General features: G+C 41.1%; 1 protein-coding gene across 1 annotated transcript; it reads left to right on the top strand.

Annotated features, from left to right (window-relative positions):
- The first annotated feature begins 1767 nt into the window (after positions 1-1767).
- TGS1 (trimethylguanosine synthase 1) lies at positions 1768-20750 on the top strand. Its single transcript, XM_081874917.1, has 12 exons — positions 1768-1849; positions 3045-3229; positions 3710-4541; positions 6274-6394; positions 7994-8080; positions 9446-9620; positions 10454-10796; positions 11719-11889; positions 12116-12259; positions 12883-13101; positions 15446-15522; positions 20449-20750. The coding sequence occupies exons 2-12, from the start codon at positions 3173-3175 to the stop codon at positions 20563-20565; spliced, it is 2343 nt and encodes a 780-aa protein (XP_081731043.1). The 5' UTR covers positions 1768-1849; positions 3045-3172; the 3' UTR covers positions 20566-20750.
- The last annotated feature ends 1019 nt before the right edge of the window (positions 20751-21769 follow it).

Here is a 21769-nt window from a genome sequence, read left to right as displayed (position 1 = left end):
CTCACTCGCTTTTTTTGCTTGCTCGTTTATTCCCCGCCTTGTTCCCTGACAGGGACGGCTTAATTGCGGGAGAAGTGGCGCCGAGGAGTGTCCTTTTGAATTCCCGCGGCTTCTGAGTAGTAGCAACCTGGTGGTGATGATGATGACAATGGGTTAGATCCACCAGTTCACTGTTTCCCACCAAACTTACAACAATAACATGCCGCTTTGGAGAGCGCAACCTTTACTGGTGTAAAGATCTTCACAAGCGGAGATATATAGGGGGGCAAGGGTTAATAATACTTTTCTATCTTTGAATTGTTTTCTGCAGCACCCCAAAAAATCACATTGAAGTGGGGAGGGGGAGTCATGAACCCATTGATACCCCCGGGGTATGCGTACCACACTTTGGGAAATCCTGTTCCTGTTTTAGCTGAACTTCAAGTACCACTGAAATAGATGGGACATATTAGTCACAACTAAGTCTCATGTACTTTAGTGGGGTTCCTAGTTCAGCTAATTTAGCCTGGATTTTAGTAATTATGAGGTTCTGCCACACTTCTGCTAGCTAACAGTGGGGTGAAATGCAAGGGTTGCCTCCCCCCCCCGAGTAAAGCTGCTATGTGTTAGACTTCTCATGTTGTTGGCATTTGTCTGTCTCAAGATACAATGGAAGTGTGTGTCTTTGGGGGTAAAGTCAAACTTTTGGAGAGTTGCAGCACCTGCTGTGGCTGTAGAGACTGATATGGAACAGGCATGTTTTGTGGCAGATTAGGCTGTCTGGTTTTGTTGCTCCAAGTGCACCGTGGTGTTTCTTCTGTCTGTGCTCCTCCCAGTGGTCATTCCTCCATTGGTCACTGGTGTGGATGCACCTGACTGTCCGTCTCCAGGCACCATGATTGTCTGGAAAGGATTCCCATACTACGGGGTTAATGTTGCCAGCCTTCATGTCACGTTTGCAGGCATCTTTGTAATTTAGAGTTGGTCTGTCAACAGGCCTGTTGCCTGAAGGCAGCTCTCCATAGAGCACATCCTTGGGGATTCTGCCATCTTCCATTCTGTGTACATGAGGAAGCCAGCATAGATGTCACAGAGACAGAAGTGCAAACATGTTGGGAATGTGAGCTTGGGAGAAAACATCTTTGTTTGAGACTCTGCCCTGCCATGTGGTGCCCAAAACCTTCCTGACACAGCACTTATGGAAGGCATTGAGGTGTCACTCCTGGCGGGTGCAAGCTACCCATGACTCACTTCCATAAAACAGGATGTTGGTCTTTGTCAGGCTGCTGGTGAAGCCAAACTCCATGTAGGCTTGGGGTTGATGAGTAGGCTGGGGGTTGATGAGTCTCTGCAGAATTTCCTTGCGCTGTCAAGATTGCATTATCTACAAACCACATCTTGTGGATAAGAACCCGTTGCATTTTTTGTCTTGGCATGGAGACGTGCCAGGTTGAACAGACCCCTGCCACTTCTTGAATGGAAATACACACCGTTTTCAGTCAAGCTGAAGGCATATGAGAGCAACAGAAAGAAGAATATGCCAAAGAGAGTTGGCCTATCTATACCTTGGGACAACATTTCATACATTTGATGAAATGGAATGTAGCCCAAGAAATAAATTCTTTAGTCTTTAAGGTGTCTCAAGACTCTTTGTTGTACATGATGACTAGTTTCAGGAAAACTAAAATTATAGCATGTTGTGTAAAGAAGGCCTTTTTTGCATGCTTTCTTTGTCATCTGCTATTTTACTTCCATATTTCATTGATGGCCTTAACAGTGACATGTATTTTTATTTTATTCCCTAGGGATCGAAAACTTTACAAACTAGGCTTGAAGGGATTTTATGTCAAAGATGAAGGTGACAGTATAGGTAAGATATGCTCAAAATGTTGAATTAACATTGTGTGCATTGCAAAATAAGTTGTTTGCACACCTGTAAGGTAGAGAAACTTGAATTAACAAATTATAGTTGTATCCCTGCTATTAATTTATCAACCCAATGCTCAGATACAGATTTTTCAAAGTCCATATAGGAAAATGTAGGTGAAGACTTTTGGAAAAGTGAAGAGAACGTACATATGGAAAGTGTTACAACAGTAGTTTTGCTTGAGTAAATATATTGTTCCAAACCACATATGAAATCTGCTTGAGAATCGGCAAGATCTTTAGGTATGTGAACCAATGTAGTATTACTTATGAACTACATACACATCAACCTGGGAGTGAGTCTGGATTAACTTACTTCTGAGTGAACGTGCACAAAATTCCACTCTTAGTGTTACACATGTATGTGAATAAACATGGATTCAAATCACTGCTAAGCACTTCTACCCAAGGCTATCCAATACAGTGGTACCTCAGGTTACATACGTTTCAGGTTACATATGCTTCAGGTTACATACGCTTCAGGTTACAGACTCCGCTAACCCAGAAATAGTGCTTCAGGTTAAGAACTTTGCTTCAGGATGAGAACAGAAATCGTGCTCCGGCGGCGCAACAGCAGCAGGAGGCCCCATTAGCTAAAGTGGTGCTTCAGGTTAAGAAATGCTTTGGGTTCTCATATAGAAATAGAGAAACCCAAATGTTTTGGGTTCTCATATAGACAGTTGTGTGCCTTTGGTATCTAGTCTTCATGACTGTGAGATCCTCTGGTTCTTTTCCCTCTTGTATTTGTGCCTGTAGGAAGAAATCGTGTCTGCAGTAGGAAATTGTGCTTTTAATATTTTATTTAAATTCAAGCATTTTGGGAACTTTAGCTTTGGACTAACAGAGTTAATCTAAGCATGGAATCAATCACTGAATATACATTTGAATCGATTATTCACTTACATTTGGTATTTTCAAGAGAGCATCTTCTCAAACTTCAATAAACATCTAATGCAATTTGCTTTAAGGGAAATTAATCATTTTTCCTAAGGAACTTGGTGTACTCTTTTGAAACGACTGCCACAGGATGCTTGTTGGGGAAAATAATTTGGTATTGTAATTCTTCTGCATTAGAAATCTATGACTGACAAAAGTAAGAATGAAAATACAACTTTGTAACTTAGTATTGTGGTTTACAGGGGAAGATCAAGTAACCACTGAGGATGAAGAAAAAGACAAGAAACATAATTCCTTTGGGACTGCTGATTTATCTAACAGTCATGCTTCTGGAGTGGAAGACATTGAACTTGATTCAGAGGCTGAACTCATGAAACGCATGGGCTTACCTGTTCAATTTGGCAATGTAACAGCCCATAAGACATTGGTAATAAAACCCAATGTATTTTTTATTCCTTTGTGCTATTTAAAGTTATTGGAATGTAAAGTAAATTTAGTACGTTGCATTAACAAACCCCACAAAAGAATTTTCAGGAATACATTTATTTTTCCTCCTGGCTCTAGAATTAAAAACCAAAGTTAAATGAGAGAGGGAATAGGAAAAATGGGCTTTTAAGAAGTGTGACAAAAGAAAAGTTGAGTTGGAAATAATAAATTGGAAGGCAAATGCATTCTTGGCTGTTAATCTAAGAGCACACCAGATAAGATAGCAGTTGAATATTATGGGGTAGAATCATAGAATTGTAGAGCTGGGTAGATGTGTCATTTGTGATTTTCTGGCTGGGTTACAACCAAACTATAACATGAAAATGTGTGAAATGAATTAACTAGGTAACCATATTGAATCAGAATCTGTTGAACAAAGTACATAAAAATTGCATTTATGCTTTTTCATGCTGAATTTCAGGCACTTGAGAATATTAGTAAGAAAAGTAAGAAAGTGAAGAAGAAGAAGAAGAAGAAAAAGAAAATGCTGCAACAAGATATTTTCACAGTAATGCAGGAATCATTGAAAGAAGATCTTGATGAAGATGACCTGTCTCTTTCCGATGATCACTCTTCAATTAAAAAGGGATCTGAGAATGACAAGAGCTGTGAAAATGGAGACCTTTTACTTGATGAGTTTCATATGAAAGAAAAATGGGGAAAGTATTGGAGTGAGTATGGAGAAGGACTTCTGTGGCAAAGTTGGCAAGAGAAAAATTTTGAACTTTTGTCTATTACTGAGCCTTGGAATAATCCTGAAGTAAAGGAAAAGTGGGAGCAGCACTATAATGAACTATACTGGTATTACTGGCAACAGTTTCACTACTGGGCAAGTCAAGGTTGGACTGTTGACACCACACATAATAGTGACCTGCAAAATAGTGCAGGGGAGCTGGAAACCAATCAGCCAGCAGAAATGCAGAACATTGGTGTAGACAGTGTTTGTGTAGAAGTGCTATGCTCCAGCTTACATTCTCAACTCGCGTCCAGTGCCAGCTGCAAGGAAAATCCGTCTCCAAATGGTAATCACTGTAATAGTGAGATTCTTCCTGAAATTAGTAAAATAAATCTAAACTCCGAAGAAACAGAACGGATCAAATTGGAAAATGCGGATGATTGTAATGGTCAGAGAGGACTGAGCATAACCAGCATTGAAAGGTGTTGTCCTTGTGATATTGCTCAGACTGTGAAATGTGATGAGGGAACAAGAGGAAGTAATGTGTCTTCTGAAAATGGATGTTCAGACAAGCCAGGTTGGTATACTAGGTTCCCTTTCCCAGAAGGCATAAGACCCTGTGTTTGCAAATGCTAGGAAAGAAATTCCCTTGCAGCCACCCCATATTCTGTACTGTGCATTTCTCCATTGAGTGGCACATATAAAAGCTGCATTATTTTGGATGTTTTATTCCCCATTCTTTGCAATCCTGTTTCCCTTTCGCTCCCCTTTGCCCCAATCCTGCAACTCACATTCTCAGCTGAAGAAGTGTAGATGACACATCAAAGACTTCGTGTCTAGAGCTGCTCACTTTGTCTTTCAAGCATCCTAGACTGCTTTGGAACACAGGTATAAAAAGACCCTCTCCCTATGCTCTCAGTTGACACCACACATAATAGTGACCTGCAAAATAGTGCAGGGGAGCTGGAAACCAAGCAGCCAGCAGAAATGCAGAACATTGGTGTAGACAGTGTTTGTGTAGAAGTGCTACGCTCCAGCTTACATTCTCAACTCGCTTCCAGTGCCAGCTCAGAGATATTGTCTGTCTACTACATTCCTGCACTGAATCCAGTAGAGAATAAATAAGTGTGCATAAGCAGCTACTTCTGCAGCCTGGAATTCTACCTATCATTTCCAGGGCAGGTAGGGATTAGGCATTTCTTCTCAAAAGGGATATGTTTTGGACTCAGAAGAGTCATTTGCAAAATGTGAATGGTCTTTAGAATATTGTTTACAAAGTGAGCCTCACATCCATATTGTGGTCTTGGGTTTCAAAGGTTATTTAGCACCCAGATGTCTCACTTTGAAAATATTAATCTAATAGAGTGATTGGTTCCATTCTGCAAGATGTACAGGTAATGAATGACCTTTAGTCTGTGAGGTGGTAAAGGGGCAAAGGGTGTGTGTGTTCCATCCACATCCACATGAAGGGAAACTATTGTTCAATCTTCACTTAAGACAAAGCCCAACCTTGCTTCTCTGAAACACCCCTAATATTCTACCCACAACTCTGATCTTTCCACAGAAATGTTTGGTTTTCTTGCAAGGCATTTCTACCAATTTGAGGTGCTATCAGAACATACTGCAGTGCCCAGGCACCTCCCAGCCCTGTCACTATTTCAGGAACAGAAATCCAAACATTCCTGAGATGCTGATGTTTTCAATTCAGAGCTGGCTACTTGGACTTTGTTATACTGTTGTTTGGAAAGAGGCTCTGAAAGAATGGCTTTCTGGTAGTTTTGAATTTTAAATGGCTAGATCAGATACTTAATGAAGCAGAGGCTTTCAGATTGATGGTAGATTGATTTGTTTTGCCAAATGCATAGTCAACAGTTTTGTCTTAACACCAGATAGATTGATGAGTGCAGTTGGGTTCCTAATGAAAAGCAACTGGAAAACAGTATTCCCACTGTGAATTTGGTGAAAATGTAATTTTTTTTATTGAAATTGCTTTCCTCATACAGGAAATGAATGACTGCGTGAAGATTGCTGTTTTATTGTATTTTATTATATTTTGCTGTGTTTTGTATTATTGTTGGCCATCTTGAGCACCGTTGGTGGGATACAAATTTAGCAAGCAAACAAATAAAATTCATTAACACAGGGATGAGGAACTTGTGGCCTTCCAGATGTTGGATTTCAACTCCCATCATCCCTGACTATTGACCATGAACGATGGAGCTGATGGAGTCTTAAAAACCTGGCGGAAAACAAATTTCCCAGCAGTGTATCAAAGCAATGCTTTCTCCCCACCCCCTTTTCCTTCTTAGTTTCACAGGGGTCATCTAGATCTTGTTCAGATGCCACAGGAGGCAGGGGATCGCACAGTGATGGTGATGACGGGGATGATGATGAGCCACCTGAACGCAAACAAATCAGATTAAGGAGGAGGCAGGTTATCTATCATATCTTTCGCTTCTCCCATTCACATTTGCGTGCCTATATATTTTAGTGTACAGTTGTACCTTGGAAGTTGAACGGAATCTGTTCCAGAAGTCCGTTCGACTTCCAAAACATTTAGAAACCAAAGTGCAACTTCTGATTGGCTGCAGGAAGCTCCTTCCGGGTCACTTCCAGGTTTGTGGCATTTGGGAACCAAAATGTTCGAGAACTAAGCTGTTCGAAAACCAAGGTATGACTGTACTTAATAACCCTTACTGGCTGCTGCTGTATTGCCTTTTTCAAAATGTTGCTGCTTTCATGTTATTACTAGTGATTTGAATATTCTGTGAAATATAAGGCTGTTCTCTTGGGTCTATTTCTATTGAAGAATGACTCACTATAGTTTAGATCAGGGGTCTGCAACCTTTTTCTGTTGGGGATCACGTATCGGTGTTGGAAGGTGCCAAAGCCAGCATGGCCAGGCATTTCCTTCTCTTCTCCCTTTCTGCTCTCACTTCTCTGTCTTTCCCCTGCCCTTCCTTGCTACTCAGCAGGCTGCTGATAGACAGACACGGTTGCTCTGGCCAGAGGGTTGAACAGATTACAGAACAGATTACTTGTACTTTTGAAAATGGGCCAAAGGCCACAGACAGTGGCCTTTGGAGCAGCAAAAAAAGCTAACACTATTCTAGGCTGCATCCACAGAAGTATAGTGTCCAGATCCAGGGAAGTAATAGTACCACTCTATTCTGCCTTGGTCAGACCACACCTGGAATACTGTGTCCAATTCTGGGCGCCACAATTTAAGAATGATGTTGACGAGCTGGAATATGTACAGAGGAGGGCAACCAAGATGATCAGGGATCTGGAAACGAAGCCTTATGAGGAGCGCTTGAAGGAGCTGGGCTTGTTTAGCCTGGAAAAGAGGAGACTGGGAGGAGATATGATAGCCATCTTCAGATATCTTAAGGGTTGTCACATGGAAGAGGGAACATGCTTGTTTTCTCCTGCACTGGCTTCAAGTTACAAGAAAGGAGATTCTGACTAAACATTCAGAAAAACTTTCTGACAGTAAGAGCTGTTCGGCAGTGGAACAGACTCCCACGAGAGGTGGTGGACTCTCCTTCCTTGGAGGTTTTAAAGCAGAGGTTGGATGGCCATCTTTTATGGATGCTTTAGCTGCAATTCCTGCATTGCAGGGGTTTGGACTGGATAACCGTTGGGTCCCTTCCAACTCTAAGATTCTATGAGTCCAAGGTTGTCTCCTCCCTTCCTGGTAGATATAGCTAGACTAATGGTTTTGTACGGTTACTTTTTACCTTTCACTGAAGACCCTAAGTCTCAATTTGAAACAATATTGGGCACAAAACTTCGGGTAATGCTGAGAAGGCATTTATTAGACATCATTGGGGAACCCGGCTGTGCAGATTTCTGACCTTGTAAACAAGTGATAAAAGTCCTTATTTGAATTCAGTGGACACTTTCTCTTGCTTAGCTGCTTTATAATCATTTAGAAATCGACTTACCCTTCATTTGAAGTCAAAATAGGCAGCTGTTTTGTCTCAACTTACTGTGAACTGTAGTGACAAATATTTTGTTTCTTTCTAGCCATGAATTGGATGCTGAAGAACATTCCCAGGCTGATCCAGAAAAGATTTGCTGTCTTTTGGGACTCAAACATGGCAGAGGACAAAAGTAATAAGTGTTCTAATGGTTTCCTAAATCAGGGGTGAGGAACCATTTCAGCCTGACCACCTTGCCTCTTAGGCAACCTGCCAGGGGCTGCATGCCAGTGGTTGGCAAAAGTGGGTGGAGCAACAGGTGTGGCTCTTGCCTTTTTACAGTAGGCTACATTCAACCCATGCAAAATCTAGAGGTTTCTACACACCCTTGCCATTCAAGCAAGTAAGATGCAAAAGCACTTCAGGAACAGGCAGAGCAGGGTCAGTGAGAAGTGTGACTTGGAAACTATCCTGCAGATCAGATAGAGAATCCTGGAGGTCCACATTTGGCCATCCCTTCCTAAAAGTGATGCTGCTTATGGTTGCTGGTTTTATGTGTAGAATATGTCCTTTTCCTAGGTTTTCCTGTTGAAATACTATGGGTGTTCACTTCCTCCATCTTCTTGATATACTAAAGTTGTCACAAATGACGGATACTTAACCTTGTTCATAATTACAAAAAGAAAAAAGAAAAACTATGACCATGTGGAAGAATGTTGCTTGTTTATAGTAAATAGTTTTCTTTTTCCACTAACAGTTCCTACGCGATCCATTTAGATCAAAGGTAGAGAACTGGATCTGGCCAGTGGGCCAGACCATGATCTCCCTTGCCCTGGGCAGGCAATGTTTGGTAGCTCACTTGTCAATCACTTGGCTTCACATTGATGTTGGCTGTCATTTCTGCCCTTGCATATGTCTTGCAAAGTGCTACTCGGTACCCTCTGGAGAAGCCCCTTTCAAAGTACTGCACAAGATAGCACTTTGTTCACTGTTGCCAACTCCCTTTCAATCATCTGATCAAGGTCTTCTGGAGTGATTTGAAAAGGACTTCTAAGCTCCTTTCAAAGCACTTATACTTGCAGTACTTTGCATAAACTGATTGGTTTTGCCTGCAAATCACCCTTCAGCTGAGCCGGATTTTAACCTGTCCCACCCCCAACATCATATATGACATCAGGTATAGGGCATGTGAGCATGGCTTGGCTGAAATGTCATTGCAGACCAAATGGGGAGACTTGATGGGCTTAATTAGCTAGGAGGCTTGAAGGTTCCCCAGGCCTTATGTAAATACTTGAGTGATTCAACCCAAGATATATTCGTACAAAATGCATTAAAGCCTTTTGGTAAGCTATAAATGTATCACAGTATGTATAAAAGCAAAGTTTACTGCTGTGACTCCATTAATTTTTTAGGCCTATTTATGTGGCAGTGTTGGCATGCTTATAAAGGGGGCCTTCAGTTGAAGAAGGCACAGCTAATAAGTATACTGTGAAGCTGAGCAAAACTTCTCCCCCCTCACTGAAAAGGTTGTTTTTAACTTTTATTCTGTTTTCTCCAGATACAGAGACATTCCTGACTTCAGTGAAAGAAAAGTGAGTCATCTCAATAAAAATATGAAGTTTAAATCAAAATTCTTGGACATGCACAGAACAGTCAAGACCAAAAGGAAGCATATATTTTTTACAGAAGAACCTGAGACAGGGGCAGTTAAAAAGAGCAGCATTTTGATTAAGGTCAGTATTGTATATGGTATATTAATAGTCTTGAACTTGGGATTCTGATGTTAAAACCTGTGTGTCTGTTGGCTCTTAAAAATAGTGCAAGGTTGTGTTCATAATTTAGAATGCTCTTAGTTGCTAGTGAGAGAAAGAAAGTCGGTACAATTTTATGTTTCTTACTGTGTACTAGATTATGTAAGTAATTAAATTCATATTAGTCTAGTAAGGACTGTATCTTGAGAAGATACTTCAATGTTTAGGAAGGATGCAGCCCCATTATACCATCTGGGATTGTTCCCTGGGCATATACAGGACCTGAGATTTTACCATGTCAAAAGCTTCCTACATATAGATACCCTGCAGCTGCCAAGGTCATCTGATGTGGTGGTGCGTCATGTGATGACTGTACTGCATGTCCATCCTAATGTTTTCGTTGGTTTGCATATGTACAGTGAAAGAAACTGCAACACAATGTACCCAAGGACCAATTTACGCAGATAAAACAGCTTGTTTCTCTCTGCAATGGCATTGTCCACTTACATCAAGGTTCATTGTAGACATAACATGAAACTATCAGGATTAAGGCCGAGCCATAATTTTTCAGCAACTTGGATATCACAGTAAGCAGTGGTGGAGTGGAGGAAGAGCCCTTCCTGGGGGTGGGGGGAGTCTACGAGCCTGTGAGGTGAATGCTCCTGAATGCCAAAACGTAGTGTTCCTTTGTAGGGTTCTGTTAACGACTTTCTCCTTTTACTTAGACTGCTGAAGTAGTGATAATCTCCCTTCAGTAGCAAGTCACATTTCTGCAATTGTTTGAAATGTGGTTCTGTAATACATGGTCATCCTAGGTAGAAAGCTTCTTGAAACAAGTGAATGAGCCTGCAGAAGAGATGTCTCAAGGCAGAGTTCACCCTCCTTCTTCCAGTAGTGATTCAGAGGAACAGGAAAACGTTGCCAGCTCACAAAATAATTTGGATTCTCCTAAAAGTGACCTGCCGTTCTCCAGTTCAGATTCTGTTAAGCATGGAGGAAACAGCACTGAGGAAAAAGGCAAAGAAAATCTGGTAGTAGCAACAAGTGACTGGAAGTTCCAGGAGCCTAAGGAAGAGGCAGGAAGAGAAGATGCACATTCTTCAGGAAGAGAGTTAGTTCCTCTGGATATTCCAAACTACCTGCAGGTGGAAGCAGAAGGTATGTGATAATTCTGAGTAAAAGCTTTAAAAGAGTGTGTGTGTGTCTGTGTGTATGAATGAGAAACTGTTAATAAGCCCCCAAAGCCTAAAAAAACCAAAATTAACCCCCTTTTTATTTGCAAGAGGAATTGTTTGGCATTGAACAGAGTGCTACTTCACCAGCTACTCCTTTGAATAAAAATCCAGCTAGCAACAACTTCTGCTGGAAATAGATGTAGCAGGCTGGTGGGGGAGCATGGAACTCTGCCTGCTTCTGTGAGTTTGCTTTACAAGAGAGCAGTTCCAACCTATAGTAGAGATCTTCTTGGCCCAATGAATAGTTTCTTTCTCAAGAAATGTTATAGGATAAGCAACATAGGTGTTAGGGGGAGTTTTGCGTAAAAGGTTTTGTTGGTTGGTTTAAGAGAATTTCTGTGTTCTCTTAAATTTCTGAAATCTCTGTGGGAGAAGAATGGTTTTCATTGTACTAATTTTTGTTGAAATGTCTGTGTATGTTTTCAGATGCTTCTTTTGCTACTTTATATTTTTTATTTCTTATTCCCAGTGAATAAATTTGTAGTGAATTTCACATTTGATTACTACAGTAGATGTAGCAATAAAGCTGTGGCTTTTTTGTTTCCCTGTTGCAATATCAGCAGCTGAAGTGAACAATTACACTAATATTTATTTCAGTTTAATGGTTTTTATTGTATGCTATATTTTGCATGCTGTTGTCCCTGTAATCACTTTGGGACTCCTCCTGGCTCTCTGAAGCAATGCATAAATTGAACTGAAATGAGTAATAAAAGTAGTTTAGATTTTTCTTCGTGTTCCTAAATCCATTTAAGAGAAAGGAGCTAATTGCATGGTCCATGGGGTCACGAAGAGTCGGACATGACTAAACGACTAAACAACAACAACAATGGTTTTCTTTGGTTTAGGTGAAGTAAAAACTACAAACAAGAGGAAAATCAAGATAATACCGAAGAAGACAAACAGGTGTGGGCAGCCTCTGCCTCCTGAAATAGTTGCTGATCCTGAGTTGGCTAAATACTGGGCACAGCGGTATAGACTGTTCTCTCGATTTGATGAAGGAATTCAGTTAGACAGAGGTAAATTCATAGTAATGATAGAGCTGAATATATTGATTGGAAGCTACTTTGTTTTGAAGTGATTGGCAAGTTCTGTAATAGACCATTCTACACATGTAGATCATCACTTGATACTTCAGTTGCTAAATGATGATTGTGCATGTGTGAGCTATATACTTGACTGATTTTTATGTTCAAGCTTGTCCTTTTTAAGTACAGAAATATAACTAGTGCTTTCTTCCATTAGAGGGATGGTTTTCTGTTACGCCTGAGAAGATTGCAGAGCATATTGCGGATCGTGTAAGCCAGTCCTTCAACTCTGACTTAATAGCAGATGCATTCTGTGGCGTAGGAGGAAACGCTATTCAGTTTGCCTTGGCAGGGAAAAAAGGTAAACATTTCTGTTTGCTTCTTTTCTCTTATCCACTGCGTGTGCATTAATAATGCTAGCGTTGTGGTAGATATATATATATATAGAGAGAGAGAGAGAGAGAGAAAGAGATTGTGTATGTGTGTGTTCTAGTTAAAGCTAAAGATTCTTACTAGGGGACAGATCTAGTCTTTGCAATTGGCTAAATTCCTCCCTCCAGTTCCCAGTGTCACTTTCCACATTGTCTTGGAAGTGTTGGATACTGCCTCCGCCCTCCACTGTGTGGATGTAAGAGGAGGGAGGAATCTGCAGAAGTGCCTTTCCTGCTTTCACTAGTGAGATCCTCCAAGAGATGGAGTCTTTTTTTCCCCATGACGATCTGAGTTCAGCCTTACGCTTTGCTTGCTTAGAAAAATTAAACCATTATCAGCTTAGTTTAGAGTTACACAATATACACCGGCCAAAAAAAATATACAATTGCAGAGAAAATATAGTGGTGTTATTCCAGCTTAGCCAATTGGTTGTTTATATGGCACAAATACTAATTCCCACTGCTTCCTTGCTTTTCAACATACATGACTGATTGAAATTTTTTGGGGGGGGGGAACCTGTGTTTTAAAAAATACCTTGTTCATTCTTTTTAGTAATCGCAATCGATATTGACCCTGTGAAGATCAGTCTTGCTCTCAACAATGCAGAAGTCTATGGAGTAGCAGATAAAATAGAGTTCATCTGTGGAGACTTCATGAAGCTAGCATCCAGTTTAAAAGCAGATGTTGTGTTTCTGAGCCCTCCGTGGGGTGGGCCTGAATATGCTGCTGCAGAAATCTTTGATGTTCAAACTATGATTTCTCCCGATGGATATCCTTTTTCAAGTCACTTGTTCCACAACAGTAAAACAAATGCTGTTTTTTTCTTACAGGGTGACCGCATATCACCTATTATGCTTTCTGCCATATATCATTTCATCTTATACATTAAATTAATACCCCACCCTTCCTTCCAAAGAATTATTTCCAGAGAACAGGGTCCTTCCCCCTTACTTTGTAGTTGCAAGGGGCTCAGATGATCTGAAAAGTGTAGCCTTAGTTTCAAGTTGCTTATATTAAGCTTAAGTTCTATTGCGGGGTGTTTTTTCATGACACACCTTAGAAAGGAATTCCAGTGTCATGAGTTAAGATTTTTGTTATGTTGAATGATTGGTGATGTCCTTCTTCAAAGCAGCTGATGACAGTGTTGCAAACTGATTCTTGTAAATCAAATGTTCATTGCTGTTTCTCTCAGGAGAGATTTGGGTACTCTGACTAACAAGAGATTTCATTTTAAAAAGTGACTTTCTTTTCAGAATTGGTCCGAATTAGGATGTTGCCTTTATAATGCTGACAACCAGATTTCTGTTGTTGAAGAGGTTTTGTCTGAGTTGGCATAAAGTCTTGTGTAATCTAGGAAATTTCTGTAGTTGCTTTAAAAAAAAAACACCACCACATTTTGACAGTTCCTTGTTCTTAGTTTTGACTGTCCGTTAGACAATTGGTTCATAGACTCCTAGGGCTGAAAAGAATCAGATACTTATCAAATCTCACTCTTGGTCCTGTGGCGAGATCACCTACTAAATCTAATAATTCCTTCCGGGTTAACATTTCTGAGTTCTTATAGGATGACTTTACATGTGTCCTAGATGATTCAGTAACTAATTCCCACATTGAGGACCTAGTGTAAAGGGCAGTTTCAGGTTCCCAAATTCATCGCGACCATCCTTTCAGATCTGTTGTCCATATGGTATGAGTGAGGGTTAGAAACAGTTCTGTCTCTGGAGAAATACCTTCTTTTTCCTTGGCAATCACTCGTAGCCGAGTAAGATTGTCTTCCATGAAAATGGTCTTAGCAGTTTGTCCGTAAGTGACTGTGGAGATTGATTCTGGATTTGCACATCCTTCCACAGTGAGGACATAGGTTTCCGGGTGAGAGTTAGATCACTGTGAGGATTTGCCAAACGTTTCTCCCTTTCAGCCTAAGTTCATGCTTCTTCAAAGTCCATGTTGCCTTTGGTAGAGGCTGTTCTCCAATTGGCGGGCTCGTTGTCGCCAGTTGTTGGTGTTTATACCAAATTTTTAAGGATTTACCTTGTGATAATCTGTAAACCTCTTTTACTGTCCACTAGCATTATGCTTATCATTCTTAAGTTGGGAATAGAGTAGTTGCTTTGAAAGACGATCATCAGGCATCCGAACAACATTTGACAAGTAGTTTGGGTATGGTCAGTACATGCAGCAGATAAGCTGGGAATTAGGTTGGAGAGACCTAAAGTGGTTGCATGGAATATACCACTTAAACTGCAAGGGGTAGGGGGAGACACGTTTTTGAAAGTGATTAACACCTCTAAATTGAAAATTAGCATAGCAAGAAGAAGGCTAATCTGAACAATACTTCTTGCTGATTTGTTAATGCTTTGTTTTCATTTTTATACTTGCAGATAGTTGTGTTTTGCTTTTTAAAAGAATATTTTAAAACTATACAGTGGTACCTCGGGTTACATACACTTCAGGTTACATACGCTTCAGGTTACAGACTCTGCTAACCCAGAAATAGTACCTCGGGTTAAGAACTTTGCTTCAGGATGAGAACAGAAATCGTGCTCCGGTGGCGCGGCAGCAGCGGGAGGCTCCTTTAGCTAAAGTGTTGCTTCAGGTTAAGAACAGTTTCAGGTTAAGAACGGACCTCCGGAACGAATTAAGTACTGTAGATTCCAGCGTATAAGATGACTTTTTAACCCTGGAAAAGAGGTTAAAAAGTCGGGTGTCGTCTTATACGCCGGATATAGGCGGAGTGAGTCCGCTCCGTGCCGGGTGACTTTCTCCCGGCGCAGAGCTGCCCAGCGTATTAGGTGACTGGGCTTATAAGACGAATCCCCAAATTGCAGCTGCCAATTTGGGGGGTCGTCTAATACGCCCAGTTGCCTAATACGCCAGAATCTACGGTACTTAACCCGAGGTACCACTGTACCTATCTTGCATTCTGAAGTGGTACAATCCACTCTGCTACCTCATCCTGCTGCTTGTGTAGACTAGGGCCCTGATCAGAATATCACTCATGGTATTCTGTATATACCTGTGGAAGAATGTGTGTTACCTTAGGGGACTGTCTTACTAAAAGAGCCATCCCCATTGAAAGAGTATTTGCTTTTTCTTCCTTAACACATCTGTACATTTGAAATTTTCAAGCTGTCGCAAAAGATTACCAGCAAGATTGTGTACTTTCTTCCTCGTAATGCTAACATAGATCAGGTAAGTTTTAATTTGCAGATTCAGGGGTAGTGCTGTACAGTTGCTAATCTAGAGACGTAGGGTGGATTTCGGTGTTGCGCATTTGCAGCTTGCCAAAAGGAATGATCCCCCCCCCACACACACACACACATACTCTGTTCTGGGGACTCTCCCCACACCCACTCAAGCCATTTTGGGGGGCAGAGGTGGGGAAAGCCCTGTTGCACAAGTGAAACTCCTTAAGCAAGGCTTCTGCTGACTGAATTCTGCCCCTGAGCTGCGAACAGACATTTCACCTCTGCCCAATGGGCTTAAGTCAAGTCTCTGTCTTTCACCTTCCATTTCTTCCCACCTCCATCTACAATATGGCGATAACACTGACCTACCTTACATGTTTGTTGTAAGGAGTACTGAGAGCCTATGTAGAATGTGTAAGATTGAATATTATTGTTATCGAGCTTTCTCCCTGTAGAACAAGGATGGGGAATCAGGTGGCCTCTACATCTCCAATCATTCCCGACCTTGCCCATTACAGAGTGGAGCTGACGGGAGTTGGAGTCCAACAGCTGGAGGGCTACGGATCCTAGAATGCTAAATATGTATTTTTGTTGTAAAAAAAAGTAGGCTCTTTGACATTCAATAACCTTAGAAGTTTGGGCAGAAAGGACCGAAGGGAAACATGATAGAGGTTGAACAGCATAGACATTATGGATAGTGTTTATCATTCTGTACTAGAAACTGAGGTCACTCTGTGAGATTGAGTGGCGGAGCAGACAGAAAGAAAAACATAATTTATATCAGTGAGTACACGAAAAGTTAGCAAGGACCGCTAGCTTAGATAGCATTTTTAAAGGGTTAGGCCAATCCATAGGGGCTAGATCTGTTAATGACTACTATATAAATGGATTCTCTTTGTTCTGAGGCAATGTAACCCTAGATACTAGTTGATGCAGAGCAAAGAACTCAAGAGAACTGGACCAGGTGTAATTTTTTGGCAAAGACCATCACTAAATGTTTTGCTGTACTGGGCTGGTGAAGCTGCAACTTTTCCAATGCTAATAATTATTTAAAAGTTGGAAATTGGATTATTAGCTTTCTCCCTTTGCACACAGATCTCTCCTCTTTTTACTTAAGGATTTTTGACTTAAGGATTTTTTACTTAAGGATTTGAGCATTCTAATGATGGTTAAGGGTGTTCCCAAGCCCTGGTCGTGTAGCATTAAAACCTTGTTTTAGGAATGTCTCCAAGCATGGCTAGCAATGAAAGGCTTGCAGGCTGCACATCAGAGATCCTGAACTATACCTGTTACACTACCTTGTACTGGGTCTGACACTACACTTCAAAAGTTTGGACACCGTTACTTTGCATTTTCAGTTTTCTTACAACATTTACATTGCTGTAGATGTAGCAATATACAAACCCCCACAAAGTTTAATATAAGCAGTTAATAACCAAATCCAGCCTTAAAATGTTGAAGATATATAAACACTGCCTGAAGGGGCAAAGGTGATCAAACTTGAATTACTGTCAGTTTCTTTCTACTTCCTCTAGAGGGAGCAGTCATACCAAAAAGATACAGATAGCATAAGTAAATTATGCATGCTGTGCTTTTAAACTAAGCAAAGAATGAACTGCTGGCTTTCTTTATACACTTTTCAGGACAGAGTTTTCAGGTTGTGGGATACTTGGCATGAAAGTATTTTTGTTTAAAAAGCTCAGAACCACAAAAGCAAAGTGAAGGTAAACTAGGTCAACAAATGTTGTTTTTGTGGTGTTTGTTATTAGACATAATTATGTTTGCTCATGATGGGGACTTAATAGCAACTTGCAGTAAAAAGTACTACTTCAAAGGCAATTTATATGGATGTACACACCTACCCTGGAATAGGACAGACTTTTATTAAAAGTTCATTGTATGTATGTTTGCACACACACATCCAGACCACTATTCCCAGTGTGCTGTCATTTCTGGGACTGATCTTTCTAGAAGCTGAACGTTTGGGCTTACAGTCTAAGCCATTGTCTGTTCTTCAGTTGCAGTTCTAGGTTTGTTGCAATAACAAAGTACGTAGAGAAAAGCAGATACTTATCCCCTCAGGATCACGAGCCTTTTCCCAAGTTTACATAGAAGTCTGCTGAGATATTGCAGATTCCAAAATTCCAAAAGTTTCCCAAAATGTCAGATTCTGCTAATGTTAACAGAGATAAAAAGTGGTAGCACATGAAAAAGCATAACTTAAAAATGTCAGTGATAGCTTGTACAATCAAATAGGAAAATGGTCCCAGATGGGCAGGTGTGTCAAGTTAGCGGGATGTAATCACAGGTAAATGTGCATAGGATGGCATCTTTGTGGTGAGGGACCTGTCAAGTTTGGGATGCTCAGATATGTTTTTCCTAAGTAATCTTTGCTGCACAGACTAGACAGATCTCATCACTGATAGCATTATTTGCACAAGCATAATGGATATCCCTTTCAAATATCAACACAGCTTCCACATCCAATTCTATCCTAGGAAGCAGGAAGATTTGTGTGTGTTTTTTTTCTTTTTTCAGATATGTTAACTCAAATTTAAACCATTGGAGATGATCATGAACAAGTTTGACTGGGTTCAGTGATCTATAGGCAGGCACTCTGGAACTGTACATCTCCATGTCCTGCAGATAGAGAACATGTACACTGAGAACAGAAAGAGTTGTGAAATTTATTCCATTAGGCACAGCCCAGGCCGTGCAGCAAATATGGGCATTTCACATCCAGATGCTCAAATTTGTGAGAAGGTCCCATTGAGCTTTACAGGACACACATTGTCCATCTGAGGCTTTGAGATGAGGGTGTCCTCCAGACCATTTTGAAATTTTCATGTAGCACCTTGCCATAAGGAGCTGGTAACTGGAAGTGACGTATATTTGAATGACGATCCCTCCTCCTTTCAATTGATGGGGTGAACAGAAATTCATTTTCTCTAAGAATGTTTATTTTTGAGAGATGCATCTCTTAAATATAATCCAATCTGTTTTTTCCCTAAAAGCCTGCTGTGCTGCCTACATGCACGTGTGTTTTAACAAAACAAGTGCGCATAGGACAGGAACTGAGTAAATGCAGTTTCCAGAAGCAGTTAGATTGTATTGAGGGTCTTGTGTAATCCAGTTTTTCCCCTTAACTCTCAGGGTTCAATGAACTTTAGAGAAATCCACTTACAGTAATATAACCAGTCCACACAAGTAGATCATGACTCCAGTCATTTGTACAAAAGCAAAAATGGAAACTGCTGAGATATTTTGGGGAGTCAAGATAAGTTAGTAATTCCTTAATGAATCACTGCACCACAGACAAGATTTTCCCTTATCTAGCAAGGAGGTCAGGAAGTAGCATTGGGAAATGGGAGGGTTTTAGTAAATGTAGGTTTGTCACTGGGAGGGTTTATATTCAATCAGATATGCTTCCTTCCAGTTTACTCTTTTACTACTTAAGTGCTTATGCTGGCATGTCATGAATTGATATTCTATCCAAATACAGCCATGGGAGGAGGCATTAGCCACATTCACATGTCACATGGTTTGCAATGCACAAATGAGTCACAGCTGCTTTCCTTCTCCCTCTGAGTGTTGGGAGAAAACAAACCATCATTCTGGTTTGTGTTTCATTTGAACCAGGGTTTGTAGGTTTGTTTCACTCCCAAATGATCTGGCTACAGATTGTGGTTTGTTAGGGCTGAGACAAACCACAGTCCCTGATTTGGATGTAGCACTAGGCGAAGAATGTGATTTGCTTTCACCTAACCATAGCAGGGAGCAGGGTAGTAGGCGTGATTTTTGTATGCATGGTAAGCTATGGTTTGTGCTTCACAGTGACATGTGAATGTGGCCAATTGGTGATGGAATTGGCATTAATACAGGTGCCACATAATACAGATAGTCAGTTTAAAGATGCCAGTTTAAAGGACTTATCACCCTCTTTTTGCTATTAAAGGGGGCCATAGGTCACTGGTAAAGCATCTGCTTTGCATTCAGAAGCTCCCAGGCCCCATCCACAGCATCTCCAGACAGGGCTGGGAGAGAACACTCTCTGAAACTCTGAAGAGCCGCTGCCAGTCAGTGTAGACAATGCTGAGCTAGATAGATCTATAGTCTGACACAGTATAAGACTGAGCTTCCTGTATTTCTAAGTGTCAACAGTCTGGTTCCATTCTAGTTCAAATGGAACATATCCTCTTTGTACGGGCCTTGCTTGCCCCCAAATGTCCCCCACTTTTGAACAAAAAGAAACCTGTTTCCCCACACACCATGGCCTTATCAATGAATAGAGCTCCTTAGCTATGCCTTCCTAGCTGTCCCTGTGTATGGAACAGGTAGCATTTATTTCAACTTCTTATGGACTTGATTATTTCCCCAGCAGAGGCTTATAGTCGCCTATCAAAGTTCTTGTGGTAGTGGGTTTTCTGAAACAGGTTGGGCTAGATGAGCCTTCCTGCTTATACTACTACTACTACTACTACTAATAATAATAATAATAATAACAATAATAATAATAATAACTTACTATTTATATGCCACCCATCTGACTGGGTTCCCCCAGCCACTCTGGACAGCTTCCAGCAAATTCAGACATCAAACACAGTAAGACATCAAGCATTAAAAATTTCCCTGAACAGGGATGTCTTCTAAAAGTCAGATGTTTATCTCCTTGACATCTGATGGGAGGGTGGGGACGACTACTGAGAAGGCCCTCTGACCAGTTCCCTGTAACCTCGCAGTAAGGGAACTGTCAGAAGACTCTCAGAGCTGGACCTCAGTGTCCAGGATAAATGATGGGGATAGAGACATCCCTTCAGGTATACAGGGCTGAGGATGTTTAGGGCTTTTAAGGTCCTGAATCTATTGCCATCTCGGTGTCACATTTTGAGTTATTTAACAGTTCTTGTTTTTGTTTCTTTTTACTTTTTAGGTAGCTTCCTTAGCTGGGCCAGGAGGAAAAGTTGAAATAGAACAAAACTTTCTGAACAACAAATTGAAAACCATAACTGCATACTTTGGTGATCTAATAAAAAAACATGCACCTTGACTTATTTATGTGAGTGAACCTGCTTGTCAAGGCAAAATGTATTATCCCAAAGCTTTGACGATTACTCCCTTTGCCTGTTATATATTTTACAATCAGTGGCTCCTCTAAAATATTGTCATTTTGTTAATTAATGAAAAATGGTTTAGAATGCCTGTTGCAGTTATCAATAAAATATTTTACAATAAGTCTGAAAGATTTTCAAAGTGATTATCAAAGTAAAGTGTGAAGTGGATTAATAATTAGACTTCCATTTACATACACAGAGCAGTGAGGCCATTTCCCAAACATATTAGCTAGATTAGCCTCCAAGGATAGATAGACCATCTGAACTTCCTGCCCTCTTGCAGATGGGAATAGTTGCTGCAAATACAAACTTCACCAGGAAGTAGTCAGACTATAACAGAGGGGCAATGTCTGCCCATATTTCTAGACCACCACACTTCCCTATTTGGAGAAAAGGCCAAATAAAGGGTGTATCCCACTCTTCCATGTGTCAGGCAGATAACCACTTGAGACAGCACATGATGAAATCCTAAACTGGGCCCAGAGCATGGATTTTGGTATGGATGCCAAAATCTTCCAGCACTATGCTAGAGACCACCTCAGTTTGGGAAGCTGTTGGGAAGCAGGGTCCCTAACCTGTCTGACCCAACACCAGATACAGGCCTTCTACTCCTGCTCCAAAGGGTTTCCTGGTGATCGAAAATGAACTCTGGTGGTCTACAGCAACTCCCCCTGCCAAATCTGAGTAGGTTAGCAGGCAGAGCTGCATCTGGCCCACCCAGGTCTTGATAAAAGGTCTGCTCATCCACAATTAAGGGGCCCACATGATCCTATGGCAAACAGACCCAGTCTTTTAACAGCACCACCCCCAGACTGTTGGTCACAGTGGTGGAGCATCCAGAAATACCAAGAATGGAGAGGAACTCAATAAGGGACCCACCATGCAAGCACCTGTAATCCCTCCTCTGGTGCACCCTACCCTGTGTCAGCATCGCCCTTGAGCCAGTGCCACCAACTGGACTCATGCACTTCAGCCCCGACTGGGCTAGGCGAGCTGGGTAGCACTTCCAGAGACCACCTTCTGCACAGGAACAGGTCAAAGTGCTGTGGACTCACAGCTTAGAGTTGTGAGCACCGGATTCACTCCAACAAGAAGACAGTCGTCGCACAGCAGAGTATAGCAGAGCATAAACAACTCGGA

The sequence above is a fragment of the Podarcis erhardii genome (genome assembly GCF_964252035.2).
Source record: "Podarcis erhardii genome assembly, chromosome: 8".
Classification (NCBI taxonomy): Eukaryota; Metazoa; Chordata; class Lepidosauria; order Squamata; family Lacertidae; genus Podarcis; species Podarcis erhardii.
This window is presented reverse-complemented; position numbering and strand designations above follow the sequence as displayed.

Bases quoted from the DNA above. Each gene is read 5' to 3' on its own strand.
- TGS1 (XM_081874917.1), top strand. From the start codon at position 3,173: ATGAAACGCATGGGCTTACCTGTTCAATTTGGCAATGTAACAGCCCAT. The intron at 6,395-7,993 runs GCAGGTTATCTA...GTTTCTTTCTAG, and splicing joins CAAATCAGATTAAGGAGGAG to CCATGAATTGGATGCTGAAG. The intron at 11,890-12,115 runs GTAAATTCATAG...TTCTTCCATTAG, and splicing joins AGGAATTCAGTTAGACAGAG to AGGGATGGTTTTCTGTTACG.